This window comes from Drosophila novamexicana, unplaced genomic scaffold (assembly GCF_003285875.2).
Source record: "Drosophila novamexicana strain 15010-1031.04,08,12 unplaced genomic scaffold, DnovRS2.1 tig00000387-arrow-pilon, whole genome shotgun sequence".
Classification (NCBI taxonomy): Eukaryota; Metazoa; Arthropoda; class Insecta; order Diptera; family Drosophilidae; genus Drosophila; species Drosophila novamexicana.
Window position 1 is genome coordinate 5,833,855 of NW_020824800.1, and position 24,304 is coordinate 5,858,158.

General features: G+C 39.4%; 4 protein-coding genes across 4 annotated transcripts; 2 read left to right on the top strand and 2 right to left on the bottom strand.

The window, feature by feature from the left end:
• Positions 1-8,779: 8,779 nt before the first annotated feature.
• Positions 8,780-9,150, bottom strand: LOC115760018. Its single transcript, XM_030701180.1, has one exon. It carries the CDS (start codon positions 9,130-9,132, stop codon positions 8,878-8,880), a length of 255 nt encoding a protein of 84 aa, XP_030557040.1. The 5' UTR covers positions 9,133-9,150; the 3' UTR covers positions 8,780-8,877.
• A 37-nt stretch (positions 9,151-9,187) lies between these two features.
• LOC115760019 lies at positions 9,188-9,866 on the bottom strand. The gene is made up of 2 exons (XM_030701181.1): positions 9,701-9,866; positions 9,188-9,299 (listed from the first exon to the last, which is right to left on the bottom strand). The coding sequence occupies exons 1-2, from the start codon at positions 9,742-9,744 to the stop codon at positions 9,200-9,202; spliced, it is 144 nt and encodes a 47-aa protein (XP_030557041.1). The 5' UTR covers positions 9,745-9,866; the 3' UTR covers positions 9,188-9,199.
• Positions 9,867-13,383: 3,517 nt separating this feature from the next.
• On the top strand, positions 13,384-13,761 carry LOC115759831. Its single transcript, XM_030700923.1, has 2 exons — positions 13,384-13,573; positions 13,644-13,761. Exons 1-2 carry the CDS (start codon positions 13,521-13,523, stop codon positions 13,741-13,743), a joined length of 153 nt encoding a protein of 50 aa, XP_030556783.1. The 5' UTR covers positions 13,384-13,520; the 3' UTR covers positions 13,744-13,761.
• A 116-nt stretch (positions 13,762-13,877) lies between these two features.
• Positions 13,878-14,287, top strand: LOC115759830. The gene has a single exon (XM_030700922.1). It carries the CDS (start codon positions 13,898-13,900, stop codon positions 14,099-14,101), a length of 204 nt encoding a protein of 67 aa, XP_030556782.1. The 5' UTR covers positions 13,878-13,897; the 3' UTR covers positions 14,102-14,287.
• The last annotated feature ends 10,017 nt before the right edge of the window (positions 14,288-24,304 follow it).

Here is a 24,304-nt window from a genome sequence, read left to right on the forward strand (position 1 = left end):
CAGCATCTCCGACCCCATAAAGTATATATATTCTTGATCAGCACCAATAGTCGAGTCGATTTAGCCATGTCCGTTTGTCTGTCTGTCCGTCTGTCCGTCCGTCCGTATGTATGAACGCAAGGATCTCCGAACCTATAAGAGCTAGAGACGTGAAATTTTAGATGATGCTCCTAGTCGATAATCGATAACTTGCTCCGTTTCCAAACAATCGATAAAAATCGATATCGATATCCTGTTTTTTGGGCAATTTTGGTAAATAATAACTAGCTCACCAAACTTGACATATAGTTTCTAAAATAGAATATATATATGCATTTGATGTTGGAAGAAGAGGGTTCAGGGTATCCCCTAGACGGGAAGTCCCGACTAGAACCTCTTACTTGTTATTTATTCATTTACATAAATGTGCATTAATTAACATTATTTTCTTTTTCCCTTTGTTTTCGCTAGAAGCTGGTTTAATTGTTTACAAACCAGATGCGACCCGTTAATGCAAACATTTAAAACAAATTATTTTTCTTCTACACTACAGTGGATACCTGCCAAACTAGTTGGCTCTGGAAAGTATTCAAAATTTGGTCAAAATTGGGTATTTCTGATTTAAAGACTAGTTTACTCTTCAGGAAACAATAACTATATGTACCATGTCGCAGCTTTCAGTTTTGCTCGGGCTGTGTTCGACATAAAAAAAATGGAAAAAATCTCAGAAACTCTAATATTTAACAATTATTATTTTAGATAATATTTGTATTATATTTCTTATAATATTTTGAATTTCAGTAAATACTTTGAGAATAGCCTTAAATCAACTAAAAGCGGACATGTATTTATTTTGGCCTACATAAATTTGACACACATAAACGAAATACACAGAATTGATATTTTTTCTCCAGTTTCCAGTTTGAATGCCCGCCCACTTTTTCTGTAACGCCCAAAGAAATGCCATAAATAAATTTTTAATTTTCGTTTCTGTCAAACGCACATTTCTCGCTGCATACCTTTGGGCTGTCAGTTAATCGCGTAACGCTCCTCACGACCTTTGAGCAAACGAATAATTCGTGAACTTCAGAGATTTTCGTCGAATGACAAAAACTTTAAGGGCGCAGAGGATTGAGGGGGGTGGGGGTTGCTGGGCTTATTAAAATTCACTTGGCTTGATAATGTGCCAAAATGGCGGGCGGACGGGCAATAATCATAACTTTTGAGATACTAATTTCAAAATGTTGCAGCCACGTATAAAATATCATTACGGAATGCAGGAATTCAGGGATTCGACTGTGGAGGCAAGTCGTAAAAATTAAGGAAATCACATTTAATTAGGAAAAATTTTCACGTTCCGCTCAATTAGCGCAAGGCAGTCACACAACTTGACTCGGAGACTTTTGGGAACTTTGGCTCTGGGTAAACTGGACGCTTGCCTCGGACGGTGTCAACAGCTGCGGGGCGCTTGACGGCTGACAAGGATGGCTGGGTGGGGGCAGGGTGGGGGGTTGGGTTGGTTGCGTGATGTTCAGGCAGGGTTCGAACACACCGAGAGAGCGACGTCTGGCAGGAAGTGTTGTGTTTATATTTGCGACACGTCATTAAATGCGCCTTAATTGTGAAAATTTTCACAAGCGAAAAGTGAAATGCCAAATGCAGGAAAATTTACGACACATTATCAAATCAAGTGTGGAAAAAGTTTTTTGGAAAATTACAACCAAACGTATCAACAGCTGTGTGTTAGTTGCACGGCCTTTGACTTTGCTCGATTTTCATGAAAATCTACTAAAAGAAATTCTTTAGTAGAGAGAAAGGTTTTAAGCTTCGACCGGGTTTTTACTCGTTATTGCAATTCAATCGAATCGAACCTTGAAGCGGTTTAGTGGGACATTAAAATGCCTAAACTAAAACTCAATCGAACTATGGACTATATAACTTTTTGCTTATAAATGCTTGCAGCTTTTTTTTTACATAAACATTCTCATCAAGGGGGGATTCTGCTTCGCTATCCCCACTTTATTTCTGGGAAATGCATTCTTGATTAACTCAGGTATTTATTGTCAGATCGTAATGCAATTTTTGGGGCCTTAAAATGAGTGCTTATCAAAGCGCAAGGCTATACATTTGTATTTTCTTCAATTTTGGGGGAAATGAATGAACATGGATATTTGAGATGGTGTCAAAAATGTGGAAATATTCCCAATCATTAAACTATATAAAAACCTACACACTTATTTTGGTGTATCTTATAATTATCCAGTTAAATATGTCGCAAAATTGTTATTTATCGTTGCAAAAAGATACTCTTTCTGCCTTTGGCGTACGAGAATGTGTATTTCTAATTATGTTCAAATTTTCATATCCATTTCTTATCCGAGAGAATGAAAAGCTCAAATATTAAATCAAGTTGATTTGTGGGAAAACATTTGTGGATAGAAAATGTATTGTATGAATTTTAAAGCAAACCCATCACAGACCATCCACAGAATAATTATTATATATACGCAGGCACAGATAGATGGAGATATCCTGTAGAGTATTTGCTGCTCTCACTAACACACATTTCCCACGACTATGTTATACCCTTTTCCTACGCACTTTACAGACACACCTTATTAAAACTCAGCCGGGTGTATCAATTTATTTTAACGTCTTTGGCATTTGGTTGCTTATTATGTTTGCACTCGCTCTTTTTTCCCTTTTTCCATTTTCCATTGCCGTTTTTTTTTTTTTTCAATTTTTCTTGGCTTTTGGTATTTGAGCTTTCTATTTGCTGATAAACGGCAATAAAATGGAATTTTAAATGATAGAAATCGCATTGAAAAGTCGCAGATAAGCTGAAAGGGTTACGGTTGGCGTGCGTGTTCCTATTGTGAAAAGTGGGCGGGGCACTTTGAACATTTTCCAGCCATTTACATTTAATAGAAGTGCATGAAAAGATAAGCGTGTGCGATTGTGTGCGTGTGCGAATGTGTGAAATTTATAACAAATCAATAAAATGACAATAGGTGCAAACTTTATCAATGGATTCCGGCGGGGAATGGGATGAGCGGGTGAGCCGGGGGACACCGCCCGGGAACGTCGTTCTATTGTGCTAAAACATTTGCCATTGATACAGAGAGGAAGAGTTCTGTATGGAGGGCGCATGCAACAAGGGGGCGGGCATTGGCCCAGGGGTAGCTCTGGTCGAAAAAGTTTGCGATAAACAATTTTTCGCACGGAAGTGCAATTTAAAGTGAATGCTTTCGGTTCCATGTCCTGAATATGCGGAAATTATACTGAGAAAGTTTCTAATACATTTGTTACCGCCAATCAATCGCTTTGGTCGCAAGGTGTTTACCCATTGCCCAGGGGTTAACTGTACAGGTGGGGCAGGTGTGTGGCTACGGCAAACAGATAGCAAACTTTTGCGTCAGCTAGACAAATTGCTAACTTGAGGACGGAGATATTGAAGTCTAAGTTTTGACTTTTTTAACTGGTAATATCGTTTCTGTAAAGGTTTTTAAGTCCGTTTCGTAGATTTTCAACGAAAGTATCCTACAAAGTAAATCAAAGGAGTCTATGGAAGATGAATACAAATAACGAAATTCCTGAATATAAGCTAAAATTCATATTAAATGTGAATATACAAATATGACAAGTAAATATGAATTATATCGTAGATAAAAAGGACTGAAGTCCTTTCAGATTATTCAGAATGAAAGTACCTTAAATCTATGGCAGATGAATAGGTCTGACAAAATTCCTGAATATAAGCTACAATTCATATTAAATAAATAATAACTAAAAACGAATATTAAATCTAAATACTAGTTTATATTCTGAAATATTCATAGATAATAAATAATATGAATTCCAGATTATGTATATTCTGGAATTTTATCAGATCTATATTCCATAGACCACTACCATCGACTGCTTCAGCCTTTCTTTTCGTACCCTTTCCTATTTCAATTGAAATTTAATAGAAATTTATGCCTTGTATAGTTTTTTCGCAAATTGAAAAAGGGTATATAAGATTTCTGTAATATCAATCAGACTTAACGCAGTTATTTAAAGTTTAAGTATAATCATATTTTTATTCCGTCGTCTGGTAGAGTATGCTAAATGCTTGGTCACGCCCACACTCATATTGCAAACATTATTAGATTTTAACATTTTAGTATATAATTGGTATTATTAAACCAGTGTTGGTAAGCACATACAATTTTTGGGTAGTTTAGGTTAATCGACTCTCTGCTTTGATTCGTGAGCCTGGTTTTTTCACAACCATGAACCCGGGTTTTGGCTTAAGCCTCTCTTTGCCATATATGTTCACAGATTGAATAAAACAAATTTGTTTTAAATTCTTAACTGCCCGTTCTACTGAAAATATTGCAAGCTGTGGATATTTTCATAAAGAACTTGCGGGCTAAATTTGAATTCTATTCAAAATGTTTTTAGATTAATGCAATGATTGTTTCTTGAGTTTTTTATATTTAACCAAAATATTATTGCAACAAATCAAGTTCCATTTAGGGTAACAAATTAATTGAAATTCCGAAATTAAACCGTTTCGAATTGTGCTGAGGTGTGCGTGGGCAGCATTCCACCTCGCTCACTTACCTGATGCAGGTGTCTTTAATTGACAGGCGCCAACTATTTATGGCCACGTCACGTGATCTATAAACGTGACGCCCACGGGCTGGCCCCAAACCAACGGCCAGATGCCGCCCTGATTTACACATAAGCTGCTTTTGACTTTCAGACATTTGGGAGTCTTCGGAGCAAAGGTGTCCTCCTATCGTCCTGCTATATCGATTAACAAACAAACTTCAGTGTGTGGAAGTCGATTGGAGCTGTTCTAGCTATTTCCGTGACAGTAATCAATTTATTTTTGGCAGTGCGCCGATTGCGTTTCCGTTCCTTGGAGTACCCACTGTTGGAACTGGCGCAGGTTGCAGTTGGCAGTGCCCAACTAGGAGATACCTTAATATACAAAAGGTATATTATTTTTAGTATGTAAATACTATACGAGAACTTGCATACCAAGTTTGCTGTGAATACATCTCATAGTTTTCAAGTTATCCTTAAGAAATCAGGGCTCAATATCGATATTTATCGATATTATGAAAATGGTAGGAGATATCGAATATATCGATATATCGGAAATGCCATCTTCTGCCTGTTACCTGCAACTGCAAATAACCAATATACCCTTTGTATTTTGAATGGGTTCAGGGTATGAAAAGTTGAACCTGTGTGCTTCTCGGGCTCGAGAAGTTTTTGGGCCCAGTTACGTTTCGTTTGGTTTTTGGCGCAGCGATTTCCGCCAAAATGTCGATAAATCATGTCCCGTCGCAGCATATAGTGAAAATGCCAGACAAGGATTGGGAATGGACGGGGGCATCGGCATGGGCATGAGACTGGGTATTGGGTATGGGCATTGTTGTGCATTGCATGGGCTGCGACAGATCCTTTCAGGATGTTGGCGTGATAGATAAGTTGACAGAAGGGTTATCGTCGCTGTCTGTGCGTCACGGCTTAATCAATCTTTCAATCTCCTCACTTTTTTCCATTTGGCAATTAATTAATTTGGGACTCAAAGCTGACGGCACGTGACCAGAAAAGTTGACTCCCTGCACGCAAGAGGCGTCCGCAGAGAGACGAAGAGGGGAAGCGAGAGAGAGGGCGAGGAGAGGGAGAGCGTTGCAGTGGCTGAGCCGGAGGGACGGCTCTTTAAAATCTCTCCAGTCCTTTGCATCCTTCGGGTCAAGTGCTGGAATTGATGTTTCGTTTATGATTTATCGTCAATTCCTTGGCCAGTCATCGTATCAGTTACCCCCGCGCCAAGCGAGGGCGGACCTCTAATGGCCAGCATATTGCACAGCAGCCATGCAAAAACCAAAAACTAAATTGAACTTGCGCTGGCTGCGGCTGGGCCTCCAGCTAGAGATGGGCGCGTGACACGAGGCACGCAGCACGAAACTTTGGCTCCTGCAAAATGATAACTTTCCTATTCTAGGCTGAGATTTGAACCGCAATTCTCCTTTGTTTATTGTTTCGCTCACTTGAACAATTATTCTTCTTATATATTGCATATATAGTATTAATTGTTTATTTATACTTCGTGTCACGAGTCACGCACCCATCACTAAATGGTAGATTGCTCTCGTCTCTCGTTGTTGTCGTCTTCATGCTGTCATAATCATCAGAAGAGAGCTTTCATCTATCCAAGTCTATCTTATGTATTGCATGCAGTATTCATCGTGTATTTATATCGTGTCATGAGTCACGCACCCATCACTAAATGGTAGATTGCTCTCGTCTCTCGTTGTCGTCGTCGTCATGCTGTCATAATCATCAGAAGAGAGAGCTTTCATCTATCCAAGTCTATCTTATATATTACATGCCGTATTCATCGTGTAGTTATATATCGTTTCACGAGTCACGCGCCCATCACTAAATGGCAGTTTGCTCTGAAAGCATCGTCGTCGTCATGCTGTCATAATCATCAGAAGACAGCATTCATCCATCCAGCCCGTTTTGCAACGCCCACATGTGCGGGGCCGCACCACCCGCGTCTACAGACATCTCCATCAACATGAAGCAACTCCAACTCCTCTGCAATCCTGATGTAATAACCATGTTTTCAGCTTGTAATGCGGCAGGGTAACAACAACAACAACAACAAGAATAACAACGGCAACACCATATTGCCAGGGCTGGCCTGGCCCATTAGATTGCGGGGGTTAAAGTCAAGTCCCGGCCAGGGGAGTTCGGGCAACGGCAACGGCAAGGCCAAGAGGGTCGCCGGGTTTTCGAGGGTGCAAGGGGCGCTACTTGTGAGCTGTGAGTTGTGAATTGTTTTTGATGTTAAATGTGTGATAATTTAATGACTGTCGACGCCTGACGCATCGCGGGACTCCGTCTCGAAATTGAGCAATAGGGCAAACAGCTCTCTAGCTCTCTATAAGAACGCAATCCTCACTTGAGCTGAGCGTTTAATTTACTGGAATAATAAAAACGTTTTTCGGGCATAAAATTCTGTGGCTGGATATGATTTGTGCACATTTCGATGTAACAGATTGTCTTTTAATGGCAGCAGCAGCTACCGTTCCATAATTTCTCACAGGGTTGTTTCCCAATTCCCCAACTCTCTCTACCGATACGATGATTAGCCACTTGGTTGGCTCTGGGAAAACTCTAGCCTAATGATACATAGCAGACGCGCAACATTGTAGAGCTATGCAAATCGTGAATCCGGTTTAATTTACGTTCATGTTTGTACATCTAATCTGCAATTACGTGTCTTGTCGCTAGGCCAACTTTTATTTTTATTCATTAATGCTGGAACCAGCTCGGCACCAGTTCCGATATTTATTTGCATACCTGACTTGTGCTTTTATATTTGCATAATATATAATTTTCCACGCTTTATATAAATTTCTTTAAGATGATGAGTAAGCTTCAGGTTGGATCTATGCAAATTGTTATTTTATTTAATTTATGTATTCGTTTGAGCTTAATGTTGGGCTCATAACTAAGTAAGTTAAGTTGATTTTGCTAAGAAGGGTGCTTCCTGTAAAAACCCGAATGTTTAGACATAAATAACATTAGTTAGCTACATCTTTTTGTCTCTATGCAACAGATCTGTTGAATCAAGGCCAAAGTCGAATAGGAACTGCAGGAACTTATCAGGAACTGATCCTTTAACCGAAACAGTTTTCGAAATTTGGATAAAAATTTATTAGTTTTTTGTATTTAAGAATAATAATGAGCCTATTTGATCGTTTCATCTAATAATAAACAATGTCAACCTTGATTTGAACCAGATTCTGGTTTGGACCCTAAACAGCATAATTTTTTTTTTCGGTTTGAAGCTCTGATATATGTACATAATTATATGGTTTTCATTTAATAGTGGTTTAATATAATTTAGGAATTTCATATGCGTTGCCTAGACAAGTTTTTTTTCTTCACATGTTCCTCGTTCTAAACCAGATCAAGAGGTGTTCAACTATTTTAAGCCCTATACGAGACTTGTTCATGCTCGGCTCAGACTAGAACTCAAACATATTTTAATCATGACACAACAAACACACATCATTTTCAAAAAGATGCTTATTTAAATGTATCGATAAGTTCACAGCGTCGATAAATTATATGCCTATCGACAACGAAGCAGAACATATCGGAATTCAATTCTTTCCCTGAAAAGCAAAAGATTTTTAAAATGTTGTCATATTTTTTTACTTGGGCAGAGCCAAGTCAATAATTTTTAAAAGATGATTGTTACAATTTATCGATAGGTTAACTGCATCGATAAATTGTTTGTCTATCGATAACAAAACTGAAGATCTCTGCACTTTTGAATTCAATTCATTCCCTTTAAAGCAAAAGTTTCTTAAAATTATTTGTTTACTTGGGCTGAGACAAGTCAAGCTATTTTTAAAGCCGCATTTCTTGTGGGAAATCGGCTCGGAGCTAATCAAAATTTATGTAAATCCGAGCGACTGTTTGGATTTTGATTTTGCACTAATGTAAAAATATGGCGAATGTGTGTGTGTGTGTGGAAAAAAACTGAATGTGAAATGTGCGAAATGTGGCCACGCGCACACACACCCACACACCCGCACACACACTCGCACATGTGATTTGCATGCGATGATAAAGTGGGCGCAGACAGCCGCAAACAATGAAAAATGTTTTTCAGCCGTCGGCTTTGGCGAGGGGAACATTTGCTAATAATTTAATTTGCCAGAGGAAAATCCAAAAAGAAAAAAAGAAACATATGAAAATTGTTTGCAGCGACACGTGACTGCGATTTATGAGTTAAAACAGGCGTCACAATTAATTTGATATATATATGAAATTATATATTTATGAAAAACATCATCGACAACATCATGAGGCTTAGCAGAAGTGCAGTGCATTGAACTGCTCCCGATTATTATTGACCATATTGTTGTATTTATAGGCAGCTGTATTGGCGGAGCCGGTTCCGTTTCCAGTTCCGGTTGTATTCACATTGAGCCTCGTGTTGCGCAAAAAACTATCGGCAGGACTTGTAGAGACGGCATATTTGCCGAGCTGCATATCCGTGCTGCGCATGGGGCTCAAATGCTTGGCTGGGATGGCCTTGCTGGCGGTGCGAGTTTGATGGACCATTTTGCAGAGAGGCTATTTAAAATTCGTTGCAGTTACAAAAAGTACAAGTGGCTGGATGTGACTGAAGTCAGGGCACGTTGGTTAGATGCGTTAGCACGGCAAATTCCAGACGATTGCCGCAGTTGCTGGTGCGAGATCCCTTTTTAGAGGAGAGATGCTTGGAGAGGCTGCAATAATAACAGAGATTTTTAAAAGCAAAAAAAACAAAGTAAATAATGGCTAATATTAAGCTTATTCTACTTTCTTGTGTGGCAAAAAAAAAATTGAACAAAAAAGATAAACAGGATTCTTTTCAGTTTCGAATTGGGCAAATTCTTAAAGTAATATAAAGATACTTGACTTTGGAATCGTTTTGACAACATTTGAGACACATTTGAAGACTTTTTTAAAAAATTGAAGCAAAGTTCTTAAGGAACATTCAGAAATTCTTGAAATTCCAAGAGATTATATTTGAAGTACTATTATGGAATCCATTGAAGAAACTTTAAGTCACATTTGCTTGACTTGAGCTGAACAAATCTTTTTTGAAGTTCTCTTCTACTTCTTTATTTTCGCTAGCTAAACTCACCTTAAATTATTTAAAAGCTTCGCTTTGGTGTCCGGTGTCCTCATTGACACATTTGCTTTGGCACCTCTTCACAAATATTTTGACTAGGTTTAGTTGATAAACTCTTAAAGTTGTTTGTTGCCTTTTTTTGCGTTTGGCTTAGGCCACGTTGCTTGCTGTTTGGGTTGTGTTTTGAAAGCGGCATTTGAGCGAGGCTTTTATACTCCGGCACTCCGGCGCTGATCTAGTTGGCAAATGCCGCATCATGCGGCCGGAGCGTGTTAGCCAAGTTGTTGTCGTGGTTGGCCGCCAAACAAGTTACGGCCAGACGCATATGCAAATCTCGGATTGTTTTGAAAACAGCCAAAAAACACAATCGCAGATCTCATCGCCATGCTATGCGTCAATGCTGCCCCACAACAGGTGAAACATTTCGCAAGCTACGTCATATTCCTGCAAGCGCCTAAACATTTGTGGAAAATAAACACGCTGGGAGTTCCCCACAAACTGAAAGTTTGGTAAACAAAATAGCTAGATTCTACGAGAACTGAGGCTTATTAAAATTTAGGTGCCTGCCAAGCTTGTAAGTACTTAATAATTGTCATTAAGTGCAATTGTTGTATAAAAACAATGTAGAATCGACTCGACTTAAGTAAAGTCAAGTTAGGCTTGAAACGAGTGTTAGTTAGCCTTAACACGCTAGAAGCATGCAGAATCATTTGTATAATTGTAGAAACGACTTGACTTAAATTAAGTTCAGTGCTCTTAAAACTAGTTTGTTTTTCAGCTTGCTTTCAATCTAAAAGCCTCTAAAAAAACGTTGTCACTTCTGACTTAATTCAACCAACTTTTTATTAAAATGAAACCCATTTAAATGTTTCCCATTTCCTATCTAATTAAGTCAAGTTACGCTTGAAACGAGCTAAAGTTAGGCTTAACAGGCTTTAAAGCATGCAGAATCAATTGTTTTCGAGTTTGCCTACAATCTGAACCAATTTTGCCTCTTACTTCAATTCAACCCACTTTTCATTTAAATGAAACCCATTTAAACATTTCCCATTTCTTTTTTAACCAAGTCAACTTACGCTTGAAACGAGCGTAAATTGTGCAACACAAGCTTAAATCAAGTATTTTTGACTAAGTTAAAAAAAAAACCGCATTTGTCAACAAACTATTTTTAGAAAATTAATTTCCAGCTCAAAGAATTTGGCCAAAATATTTGTCTTTAGCTGCAGCTGAAATGTTGATCTGTTTTTTGCTTTTCTTTTTTGCTGGGAACCTGTACCGTAGTGGAATATTTTGTGGGAACGACTGTCTGGGCACGTTGCCAAAATTAACAATTAAACAATAGATTAATTCATGTGTCTGGCTGAAATTTGCATACTGCAACATTTTGGCATTTAATGGTCTGGCTTCAAATTAGCCCCGATTCAATTTTCAAGCGAGAGTCAAGTGCAAATATTGACATTTAGGCGAGAGCAGCCCATTCGTACAACAATACCCAGTTTTTTTTTTTTGCTACAGTCAACGGCCGCATTTTATTTTATTAATCGATTTGTAGAACAAATAATATATACACATAGCATTTGTATAAAGTATTATAAAAACAATTACATTAATTTCATTCCCAGAAACTTGTTCACAGATGAGAACAGACGAGTTTGATAAATGATATATTTATATAATATACTCAATGGAGTCGGCGTTGCCTAATTAAGGGGCCAGTTGCAATATATCAATTAGCTTCAGTTTTGAGCAGGGCCCATTGTTAAATAGTTTCATATTTCTGGTTAAAGTTAGATATATGGGCTTACCTATATCGTATAACATAGGCATTTGCTGCGGTTAGCTCGAAACATTTATTTGCTTTTTTAAGATATCTTATTAAAGTCAGGAATGTTATTTAAACTCAAACCAATTTAAATAATATAGTTTACGTGTTGGCAATGTAAACTCGAGGATAGAACAATCTTAAAACTTAAAAAAGTTTTTTAAAGTAAAATTCTTTTTCATATTGCCTAAATGTACTCGAGAAGGGGATAATCGTGAATACTCATTCTGTAGCGGAATTCTTCTTTTTAGTTAATTTTTGAATGTCTTCAATCTCAATTATATGAAATCTATTTTGGAACATTTTCTTAATTAGCAACCTCTTGATATCCTCAGCAATGATCGTAAAAGAAGCCCAACCTAGAACTTAACATTAATATATAAATATATATATTTGACATTTATGGGATTGTTTATTGTAATGTATAGCACAGATCGGTCTACAGCTATATAATCGACAACAGCAGCGGATTTAAATACAAATACATTAAACTGGCAACAGGCTTTCATGTTGATTTCATGACCAAATTGGCTGATGCAATGCAACGGGCACTTTTCATCAGTCAGGCCCATGCATAATCTGGCGATATATAGACTCGCAAAAGGCACTCGATATACATATTCATATTATTCATGCGATGGCCATACGGCAGCCGAATGGAAATGCGACAGTGTTGAAAAACTGACAAAAGAAAAGAAAACAATGCTAAAATGTTAAGATAACTCATCTAAGCCGAGTTCCTCATAGAAATATGTACGCGAAACGAACCCTAGAGCCGGCCGGTGGCAAAAGCTGACGCACTAACTCGTACTACGTGAGTCTCGGCAGGTTCGGACAGTTGTCAACAGGCGGGACTGTGGAGGGGTCTTTTTTGGTTTTTTTTTATTGTATATCCTGTATTCAGTGAAGCTATCAGAGAGGGTATCATGATCGTGGAATAAATATGCGAATATAACTAGTATAAAGTTCGAGAATATTCTTAAATAAAGTAAAGTATCTTCTCGAACAATAATTTGGCAAAATTTTAGCTTTTGGTTTCACTCATTTTCCGCTTGTTTGTGTGAATGCTGCAAAATCGATAAACAACATGTTGCTCAATATCTTAATTGTAGTTAATAAGATTAGACTTAGATAAAGTTGAGCTGCACAAATAGATACCCTTTTTTTTTAGCAATTCATATGCTATTTGTTTTCGACTACAAGAAAAGCATTTCAAAAGTTGGCGAAATTCCAAAAAAAAAATATAGGAGTAAAATATTAAAAAATATATATGACTTTTATCGAAGCATGATCTTTAACATTTTAGAAATTTTCGAAAGATTGTACAAGAAATATGTGAGTTCTTTGAGTATAGAACCTATAGATCCTGCTACAGGGTATATTCTTGTCGCATATATATTTTGAGCTTGTTCTTTAGCTAAGCAAACATTTTCGTAATTAAGAGGAAATATTAAATTGACTTGAGTATAATTGGTTAGGTAATAACCTTGACCTTGCTACAGGGTATATGCTAGTCGTGCATGCTTGCCGCTTGTTTTCTGTTACGTTTTCTGACAAACCAGTTAGTTGGCACTCTAATTTGCATTGTCGTCGCCGACGACGACGTCGCTCAACGAGTTTTTGTCTGCGTCCGAGTCTGGGGCTCTGGGCTCTGGGTCTGATACACAGGGTCGGTGTCGTAGGGTTTGTGGGTGGTCGGCGGGGGGTGTGGGTAGCCGTTGTCGGGGGCTTTCTTTATTGCTCATGCGACACGTTGCCTTGCAGCTGCTTAGAACCGTAACGCTGAACATCGTGCTCTGCATTTTGTAGCAATCGCAGCAGTTGGCAGCAGTTCGCTTATTTAAGCCAGTTGCAGGCATCGTTAGAGGCTCAGTAGAAAGTTCCGAACAGAGGCGAACGTTGCATTCGATCCAAGCGCTTGGCAGTCATCTTTCACAATCCTTGCAAATAATAATAATAATATAATTTAATTTTCGATACCAATGTGCAAATTGCAAAAGTTTTGTGTCAATGCCAAAAATTAGCAAAACGGATACCAAAAACAAACTATTCAAACAATTAGGGTAAGTTCAGTGTTGTCTAACGTCGCAAGGCCAGCCAGCCAGCATTGAGGTTATGTTCGTTCACTTGCAGATTGGACAAAAGTCTGTCGTGCAGCAAAGGATCTCGCACGGGCAACTCGGCCAACAATAAGGAACTGAAAGTCTTGACGCTGCTGCAAACTGTGCCGTGAACTGTTGAACTTTGAACCTGAAGCTACACCAGCCAGCATTTAAAATCTTAAACGCGCAGCTCTGTGAAAATTGGAATTATAAATTGGCAAAAGAAAAGGCTAAACAATTGAACTCATCAAGAACCGAGAAGTCAGCCTAAGCAAACGCGGCAAAATGGTCTACACGGAACGCACCGATCTGTGCCTCTCGAGCAGCAAGGACAATGCCGGACAGGGCAAATCCCAGCCGAAGACGACATCCAGCCCCAGCTCCAGCTCGGGCGCCTGGAGCAGTCAGGCCTCCAGCGCCGAGAAATGGAAGTACAATAATATGGTCAAGGATAATCGCGATAAGTTCAATGGCATGCACTTCTCCTAATTCCCAACCTGTTTACGGGCAATGGGGCTTTATTTTTGGGGCTAATCAATTGCCTGCAACGTGATCGAGACTTATTGTTATATCTGGGCTCTATGGGTTAATTGTAGCTTAGTTGTAAGCCTGTTAATGATTGCAAATGTTAAATTATCTTGAGAGAATTAAAAAACAAAAAAATGCGCAAAACAATCAAACGAAGTGTTTTCAAGTTCCAATCATTAAAATTGAGGTTATGGTGACTCAACCTTCTAAAAACGTATTTTAAGTGGAATAAAAAAACAAATTCCAGTTTGTAATTTCAGTAAAAAACAGCCCTTGGCATTGTGTATTGTATTCAAGCCAAGTTTGTTTGCGTAAAATAATACCTTAAGGCATTATAAAGCTAATTTTATGTGCTCTGGTGCAAAAAAAGAATAAAGTGAGGTTAGACTGGGAGCAGCGTGTGTTGTTTGCCGCGTAGAAAGGCGAAAGCAGCTAAAAGTTGGTAAAAATAAGCAAAGAGAAACTAGTTTTAAATGATTCGTATTATAAGAAAGAGGCTAAACAACTTGTCTAGATGCATACTAAGTTCGAGTGAGTTGGCACGTTCGCCTAATTTTAGGTTAGTTCAAGCTGACTTTTTGCTTAAATTGGATGAGCGAGGCCAATATCGAAGCTATGCTCATTCAGGCAACTAATCAACCAGGATTCGATCTCAAATTCCAGGCTTGTTATGTTATGTCATGTTTGTTATGCCAAAATGTCATCAAAAGCAGCTGTGAGTTATGTTTCTATAAATAGTTTAAGTTCTAGTAGATTCTGATGAGGATGAATTTATTATTATAGCTCAATAACAATACATTCATCTTCATCTTCTTCATCTACATTTGTGTTAAAAGACAACTGAGTCAGCTAAAATACACGAGTACAGCTTGCACAGCTCGTTCGATAGTTGAACAGCGTCTGGTCACCCTAATATCAGTGTTGGTCAACGTATGCAATTAATCGATATTTTTTGAGATGAACTTTAATTTTGGCTAGCAGCATATTGAAATTAAATATTAAGCTTAAGCAAAATTATAATTCAAATGAAATTGTAAACTAAATATTAATTTCTTGACAAATTCTATATTTGTGCTATATCGTCCTTCAGCACCACCTCCCACTTTAATTTCGTATTGCGTTTATACAAATCAAACCGTGTCACCCTGATTGACCTTGCCACTTGACTTCATATCGCATCTATAACTGTCCATAAAACATTTGCATGAGCCGTGGCTATTACCGTGATTAGCTTAACTTATGCACGGCCAGAAGTTTGTGTTCCTCCCTGACCGGAACCTTGGGCAAAGTGCACTTAATACACATTAGCTACGCTTATTTGACAGACCCCGGACGCAGATATTGATGATGTCTGCCCGTCTTGACACCCTCAAACGCTCATCGCCCTCGACAGCAGCCGGCGCGTGCTCAGCACCGGGATCAAGTGTATCTCTGGCCGCTCAGGCATTACCGCAACGGATGTCGCTGGGTTGGATTAGAAGTGCGAAATTTTTGATAATTTTTCAATTGTATTGTTTGGCATTGGGCCAGATAGAGTAGAGGAGTCCATAGAGTCCTGGGAGCCAGTCGCTGGGTGTGAGCTGCGGTCGTCCTTTTTTCTGACACACGACTGCACAGGACACACGTGGCGCTGGCTATTAGAAGCGATTTCCTTTGCGCCGCTAATACAACATTTTCCATAGACTTCTACTTTTTTTTTTGAAATGTTGTGGCGTTTTCTTCCGGTTCGTCCTGGGTGAAAAGCTGTCACCGTGCGACACTTGCTGTGTCCTGCGTCTAATTGAAGCGCTTTATTTTCGATTTATGTTTCTATACATATATATTTTATATTTATTTTTATTTTTATTTTATTTTATTTTACTTTTTTTTTTTATTCAGTTTTCTCATGGCCCTGTAATTACTTTGTTTCCAAGCGCCGGGCGGTCGCTTCTTAATCCTGTCAGGTTGCCGGCATATTTCGGCTTCGGTGTTGGCATCTTCGTCACATTGCAATTAAAAGCGCACAGCAGGTGTGCCCCGAAAGTCCTTTGAACTTGTGCTATAAAATGTGAATGTGTCACTTGCAAGGATTCCGCAACTGGATGACGACGGACACGAGGACAGACGCCCGGCGCCCGGCGCCCGACGCCTGACTACTGTGATTTCTGATGCTATCCAAGTGAAAAGCAATTATCACGTCATTATCATAAGGAAACCCACAAACAGTTTTGTTTTTTGTTTTGAATACCCTGTAACTATGAGCAGCATGGGATACAATGAGTCGAGTCGATCTAGCCAAGTACGTTTAGCTATCTCTAGAAGAGCTTAGGAGAATTAAGGTTTGTGAAGGTTTATTTTTACTCAATTTCTCTAAAATCGATAAGCATCGATTTTCAATATCGATATGTACAATGACTATGGACTATACATTAGCATAAGGAAACATAAAACTATACTTGTTCTAGTTATTAGTTGCTAAAGAAGTTACTTCTTGTGTTTTTGATTCTATGCCCATCTGCATTCCTATCAAATGTCGATCGCAAGTTTTATAACAGCTAGAAACGATTAAGGGTTGTCGGCTTATACTCTTGTGTTATTTGTTACAATAGACAAATATCGATTCTTTTCATTGGTTTCTTGAGCTCATCTCGGGAACAATGAGGGCTGGAGGTCGTAATATCCTGAATATTCGATGCACTTCTTCGATATAAAGGTCCTGGTCCCTTCTTTCATCTCTTCCCGATAAACTGTTCGATTACATTGTAATCGATTAATATCGATACCCTGTTCGTTTATCTTTCTTCATTTTATACGGAAATTGAACTCAGGCACAGGGCGAGATATTATATATACTATATACTTAATGCCTTGTGTGCAGGGTATCTGTTAGTCCTGCATACACACACACACACACACACACTTACAGATATTTTTTAAATAGCTCGTGCCCTCGGGCCCTTGCGCCTAATAAAGTCCGGTCAAGCTAGTTCCCCGAAATGCTGGCAATTGATTCTCTTGCTGCCTGCGATGCCCCTTCTCTCTCCATTATCTGCCGCCGGCTTCCGTTGACAGACAACCCTTATTGTGAGTTAGCGATAACATCTTCCGACAACATGTCACATGCCACGTGGTGGAAAATTATGAATAATTTCCGTAACTTCTGTCGCAACGTCGCAACGTCGCAAAATCGCAGCTTGCAGTGAAAAAGGTGACAGGGCCATGCCCACCTTTGGCGAGAGGCGCCCCCTTCCCCTTCTTGTGCCAAGCGATTGCCGCGTGCCTGAAGTGTGGGGCGTGCCGTCAGATACGACTTCCGTCAGCCGCCGCGACAGATGTTTTTCTGCGGGAATGCAAACGCGGCTCGTCTCGCCTTCCCTTCCACTTCCACCCCCGCCCCCTTTCAGGTAATACCTCTGTGATTTTGGGAGTTGCAAAACAATTGCGTTTGGGCAATTTCTCAGCGCGGATGTCTCCGCCAGCAGTTTGTAAATTGTATTCGAATTGTTGTGAATAATGTGAATGTACTCGAACATTTTGTACGGGCGGGCGTTCACATTTGCCGAAAGATGTTTGGCGGGTTCTTCTTCTTCTTGTTGTTGTTGTTTTTGTTGTTGTTGGCAAGGTGTGACGCAGTTGCCAAACATCAAACAGACATAATCCAAAATTGATTCGGCCCCTTCCCGGCGCGATATTTGAATCAGAAATCAGGCAGACAACAATTGGGTTTAATGTGCATGTCACTTGATCGGTGGCAAGGTGCAACTGCAGCAGTCAAACGGAGCGTAAGGCTCCTTAATATAGGGCACACCTCGGCTCTTATATAGCACAATTTTAATTACATTTTGAATAAAGTATTTGAGTCGGGATTGCCCGCCTAGGGGCTGCATTGAGCAGCCTTAACAAATATTCCAGCTTCTTTCTGTACAATATATATATATATATATATATATATATATATATATATATATATATATATATATGTATATATGTGTATATAAATATCCCCTGTTTATAGATCAGTCCTAATATAATTTTCAGGGCCTCAATAGAACACCTCACTTAAATGTGAAAGCTCAAGGCTACCTAAGGCATGAGTTTATTTTAGAACTTTGGGGAATGGAAACGGTATTCAAAAAGTGAAATATTTTTTATTTGTCTGCAGCTCTTGTAAGCTGCGAGATATGTCATCCATCACTATTTTTAATATTATTAATAAATTTTAGTTATTATTAATGAATAATTATTATTGTTTTTAATAGAAGAGACATCTCCGACCCTATTAATTATATATGTTTTAGATCTGCATTAAAAGCTGAGTTGATATAGACATGTATGCATGTCCACTTGCGCGCATGTCCCCATATCCGCATGTTCGCATGTCCGCATATCCGCATGTCGGCATGTCCGCATGTCCGCCTGCCTGTTCTATGCGAACTAGTTTCTCAGTTTTTCAGCTATCGTTATTTCTGTTCAGATCATATGTCGGAAAAGGCCGATCCGACCTTTGTGTCATATAGCTATCATAGCAACCGATCGGTAGAAATGTAGGTTCTGATTTGGATACCTTTTTTTTTTTTAAATTAAGATAATTATTAGCTCCAGTATGATCCTCTTATATGTGGAATATGTTTTCAACATCGGACCTCTATACCATATTGCTGCCATATTAAAGATCGCTCGGAAAGTAGCTGCTCTTATATCTGCAAAAGGGAAATGTCTTCAAGGGTATTAAGTCTTCGGCGTGCCGAAGTATTCCTACCTTCTCGATTCGTATGGTTTTTGACAAATAAAATGTTCATTTATTTCGAATGTATTAAAATGTAATGTTCAAATTGTTTGAAAAACTTTTATTCTTCAACTTTAACTTACCTTTTTATTAATTTATATTAAAGAAAAATGCTGTTCAAGTAATAAGGATCTTGAGTATGGACGACATCTGTATTTTAAAAATAATTTGAATAGTTTAGACAGTACAGTACAAACAATTCAGCTTAATTCGACTTATGCCTTGTGAGATTAATTTTTTGGTATAAATTAGCATGATAATTATGTGCCTATGTGCTCTGCACAGTAGCCAAATATCATATCATATCATAGCGTATCGTATCGTGTTACTCTATGACATTACTGTCGAAGAGATCGAGATTATGTAAATGCTATATAATTTACAAAATATGGCAAACATGCGGCCAAACAAAGGGCGGCAATTACATGAAAATCGCAATTCAATTGAGAGTTGAGAATTGAGACGCGGCTGTCAATGAATTGAGTACCAACCACCGTTAAATACAAATACATAAACAGAATTTTCAGCCGCCATTTCTGATCGACAGCTGTCACGAATGACAATTGGATTGCCGAGCAATGAGGCCCGGCCCAGCCTGGCCCCCTCCTTGCCGGGCCATTGCCCTTGCCCTTCATATAAAATATGCCATAAAAATATGAGAAGCAGCATTCGTATTTATAGAATTTGTAAAATGCGCGAGGTCATCAAAATCAAAATCGAAATCAAAACAACAAACACAACCACAACTGAAACCGAAACCGAAACCGATATGAAAATTGAAACAATGGCAATGCCTCTCCACTCATGGAACCGGAGTGGTTCCATGGAGGACTGGAGGACTGGAGGACACTTGAGCATAAACGCAGAAACGTGGTTGCGTTTTTGTGGGTCGCCAGTGGGGGGAGATGGGGGAAACCGAGGGCGACCGGGTATATCCCAGTCAAGGGAGCTACACTTCATAAACTGAGGTACGTGAGCTGCCCAATAGGAATATGTTTACGAAGTTTAGACAATTGTGTTTTTCTTGCGCTAAGCCAAAAAAGGCCTGATTCAAGTTACACTCTTCGATTTTTCTTAATTTAAATAATATTAATTATAATAAACATTAGAGAATCAAGACTTGTATGACACTCTCTCTCTTTGTCATGCCAGACGTCTTTCAGGACATGTCAGCAGCGTTGTCTTCGAGCGGCCTTCGTTAGGAACTTACTGCTAAGGCAAGCCACTTTAATGAGAGTTAGTCTAGCAGAGTTGAGCTATCCTTCTATCACTATTGACACATGACGAGCTAGCGGACATGTCAGTGAGTGTGTCAGCAAGCAATTAATTAATTAAATATGCTGCCCTTAGGTAGGGCATTGACGTAGTCAGTGTTATTCGCTCGATATTCATATTTGTTTTACACACAGAAACGCTTGTAAAAATCTTTAAATGCAATTATGGTTTATGTGCAGCTTACACAAAACGCCAATGATATGCTCTGAGTGTCTTTTGTTGTGGCTTAAATGCACACACACACACACACACACACACACCCATACACGCACACACTCATACACACTACACACTCGTCTACACATAATCAGGGCGGTTATTTCTGTTGCGCGCCAAAAAGCTGCACGAAGCTTCCATTTGTTGCACGTCGCTCGGGTGGTTCCTAAGCAGATGAATAGGCATATATGCCGCATATATATATATATATATATATATATATGTGTGTGCGTGTGTGTGTGGCATATGCATCGACACCACAATCGCATCATTTTGAGCAATTAAGTGTGTGTATTATCCCCGTAACACCGCCACTGACAGAGGGCCTTGAAAACACATCAAAACAGACGCTGGCGGGGCGTCCCCTTCCTCCATCCCTCCTTCCCACAGACCTCTCTGGGCAAAGGTCCTGCCACCGGAAGTACATTGAATATGAGCCCGCGCGCTCATGTGTGTGTGTGTGTGTGTGTGTGTGTGTGCATGTGTGTGCATGCTTTTATGCGCAAATTGTGCATTTATGTCGACAATGCCACAACTTGAGGCTTGGCGAGGTTCGACTCTGTCGCTGCCACTGCCTCTGCCGCTGCCACTGCCTCTGCCGCTGCCTCAGCAGCAGCTGCTCTGTGCGTGCGAAAGAGACAGAGCGCGCCGATAATGTTGATCAGCAGCAGCTTTCTTGCTCTTTGCTCTCTGCTCTCCTCCTGCAAACAGCTCGTGCCTGACAGAAAGTCGAGGTTCACTCTTTGTCTGAGTCGTGCCCACTTTTACTTTTCGCCTTTGTTGCCTGCGGGGAGGAGGTTGCGCGGCTGTCAAGCCCGTTGATAAGCGACAGCCTCCTCCCACAGCTACAACGGTTTCTAGGGAACTGCTAAAGATCTGCTTGACAGACGGTTTTATAGATAAGGAATAAGGATTAGGCTGTTGAATATATGAGTACCTAATGTGCCACAAGAAGAGGAACTATCTATTTAATCTATTATTAATATTATAATATAATCATATATCAGAGCAGATCTTAATACACATACACATATGATAAATTAGTTAAATGTAGATAGCATGTTTTGCAATATGTTGACAGTTTGTAAATGATACCCGGAAAAACACACTATCTTTTCCCACAAAATTTCTTTATTCGATCGATAGTTCCTGCAACAGATATTCAAAGTAGTTTCTCAATCAGGCTCTTCGACATATTTGCTGCCTGTATAGGAAATATGGTTCCAAACTAGGAGTTATAAATAGATAAACCCTATCAAAATCGGTTGAGTTCTGACCGAGTTATGTGGGTGAGAAATTTTTTTCTATGTCTATATAGGACATTTAAGTACCATTTTCACATGAAAAAGTAAGAAAAGTAAGAGAGAGAAAGTGAGAAAAGTAACAGAGAGAGAGAAACGTAATAGAGATAGAGAGAAGGAGTAAGAAAGAAAGAGAGATAGAAAGAGAGAGACAGAGAGAGAGGGAGAGAGAAACAGCAAGTAGGAGTGAGAGAGAGAAAGAGGAGTACTTCCAGAGGAAGAGAGAGAGAGAAGAAGAACAGTGGCCTTCAACTGAAAGTGTAATGTGAATTATTATTATTGCAAATGCCATTTCAACTAAACGGCTGCCTTCCTCTGCGAATCTCAAAACTTTAGTTAGGGCAGCCCATTTAATATACTTTCAATGCGTTTAACTAAATGATTGATGTGAATTTAAAATGTTACAGAAACTATTCAAAATGACCGGAAGCCTTTCTTTGCGATTCTCAGGAATTAAAATGAGGCGTATATATTTTGATGTTCATTAACCTGGCATGCGGATGAATGGACAATTGGTGAGTGGAAATTTTGTAACTTTTTAAGTTAATTACCATAATAATTACTAGCGGGTATTGCCCGGCCTTTGCCGGGATAAGAAATATAAGACTTTTAATATTTCTTCTAAAGCATTCGATTACAATATCATGTGTGTATAGAGAATGCCTCGAGAGTATGTATGTTTTGTGTACACTAGCCACAACCTGCGATTATCCAGGACAAATGTCAAATGCAAGCGACACTACCCACAGCCACGCCCAACTAACGCCCGAGGCAGCCATGTGTCAGGCAGTGGCCAATTTAAAATTCAATTTAAGTTCAATTGATTTGAGATTTTGATAGAGATTTTACACAGCAGTCAAAAGGACGAAGCTCAAACGCTCTCAATATAAACACGCACACGCAGCGGGGAAGCCCCATTAAGAGCTTGTGAGTGTTCGCTCGGACTCATGCTTTGTGGTTGCCAATGGGAAGGCGTTTGAAAGGCAACAGCAGCAAATAGCAAAAAGCAAATCTAATTACACAGGAACATTTCCAAATGTAGCCGGAGAAAATTGTGTAGTGAAAATGTGATAATTGAAACACGGGGCTTCCAGACAGAGTTTTCTCTGGCATAAGAAAAACAATAAATTATGCACACAGCACATAAAAGACACAACCTGCCGGGCAACCTGAACACAACCAAAGTGGCTGAGTCCAACTCTCCAACCCCAAACCCTAACGACAGGCCACAAATCTAAAGGGGGTAGCTGGCAAGTAACACTAATTGCCTGGCGGGCAAGCGGAAGGTGGCTCCTTCTACAACAATGCAATCCTGAAGCAACAGTGGCAACAGCAGCTTGTTTTTGTTTAACCAGCGACGACGTTCTCGCCGTGCCCTGAAGCCTTAGGACACACACGAGCACATCCCCCGACGAAAAAAAAAATTGAAAAGAAAAACGGAAAATCGTTTACTACACGTTCCGGCAATCTCATAAATAATACCAAAATTTCATTAAGACAAATTATTGTCTATCAATATGTTGCCACCGAAACGCTGCTGGGCTGGTCACGCGCTCAATCACGCTACTCGCCAATGGGAACTCATAACTAGCTGTAATGCTTCGCCTTGTTGTTTTGGGAATCTTTGAAACAGTCACGCAAACAATCTAGGCAAAGTATTGTCTATGCGTTGCCACTAGACCACATCTCGCTACATTTCACTCGCTACTCGTCACTCGCCACTTATCACTCGCCACTTATCACTCGCTGCTTTTCATCTTTGTCTTGTTAATCACTTTAAATAATATCAAAATGTAATGAACACAAATTATTGTCTATCTGCATATTGGCAACGATACGATTCTCGGCTGATCATGCAGCATTAGCTGTTCTCTAATCAACACAAGTATTTTCGTTGCTCCTGCTGACCTCCTAAGCATTTATATATTTAACGTTCTGGTAATCTTAAACATAAGTGCAAATGTTCATTGGAAGTACTTTTTACCTATTAATGTGTTTTAAAGGGAAATCTTCTAGGCTGGTCACAGGTTACAGAGCTACTCGGTACTTGTCAGTTGCAACTCGGCAATCGTTACTTGAGAATAATTTTAACGGCATTTATTAATTGGCAATCTATATCTTTTGCTCTTAACTCAAAACTTGCTGCTCGGCACTAGTCACGAGATATTCGTGCCTCGTTATTCGTCGCTCGCTAATTGTCACTCGTTACTCGTCGCTCCGCACTAGTTACTTGACACTCGTTTCTCGACACACGTTGCTCGGTACTCAATACTCCCTACTCCGTAATACCACTAGTTCGCCATTTGCTACTCGTTACTTGCCACTCGCCACTCGCTGATCATTTGCTGCTCGAACTGAATTTTCCTTTTTACTAAACGTTTAAGCTATCTTATGTCATATTCTCCATCAATATGTTGCCACCTGAAACACTCGCTCGTTCTCTTATGCCACTCGCTACGCGTTACTCGCTACTTGTTACTCGTCGCCTTGTGCTCGCCCGCTGCTCATTTGCCGCCCGGTCAGGTCGTGCCCTTTTCCTTGTCGTATTTGTGCTTGTGTTTATATAATAATATTTGCGGCTCATAATTGCATAAATTTTTAAATTGA

Coding starts and splice junctions, on each gene's coding strand:
- LOC115759830 (XM_030700922.1), top strand. CDS start 13,898: ATGGTCTACACGGAACGCACCGATCTGTGCCTCTCGAGCAGCAAGGAC.
- LOC115759831 (XM_030700923.1), top strand. CDS start 13,521: ATGCCAAAAATTAGCAAAACGGATACCAAAAACAAACTATTCAAACAA. Junction 13,574..13,643: donor AAACTATTCAAACAATTAGG/GTAAGTTCAGTG, acceptor GTTCACTTGCAG/ATTGGACAAAAGTCTGTCGT.
- LOC115760018 (XM_030701180.1), bottom strand. CDS start 9,132: ATGGTCCATCAAACTCGCACCGCCAGCAAGGCCATCCCAGCCAAGCAT.
- LOC115760019 (XM_030701181.1), bottom strand. CDS start 9,744: ATGAGGACACCGGACACCAAAGCGAAGCTTTTAAATAATTTAAG. Junction 9,300..9,700: donor AAGCTTTTAAATAATTTAAG/GTGAGTTTAGCT, acceptor TTATTATTGCAG/CCTCTCCAAGCATCTCTCCT.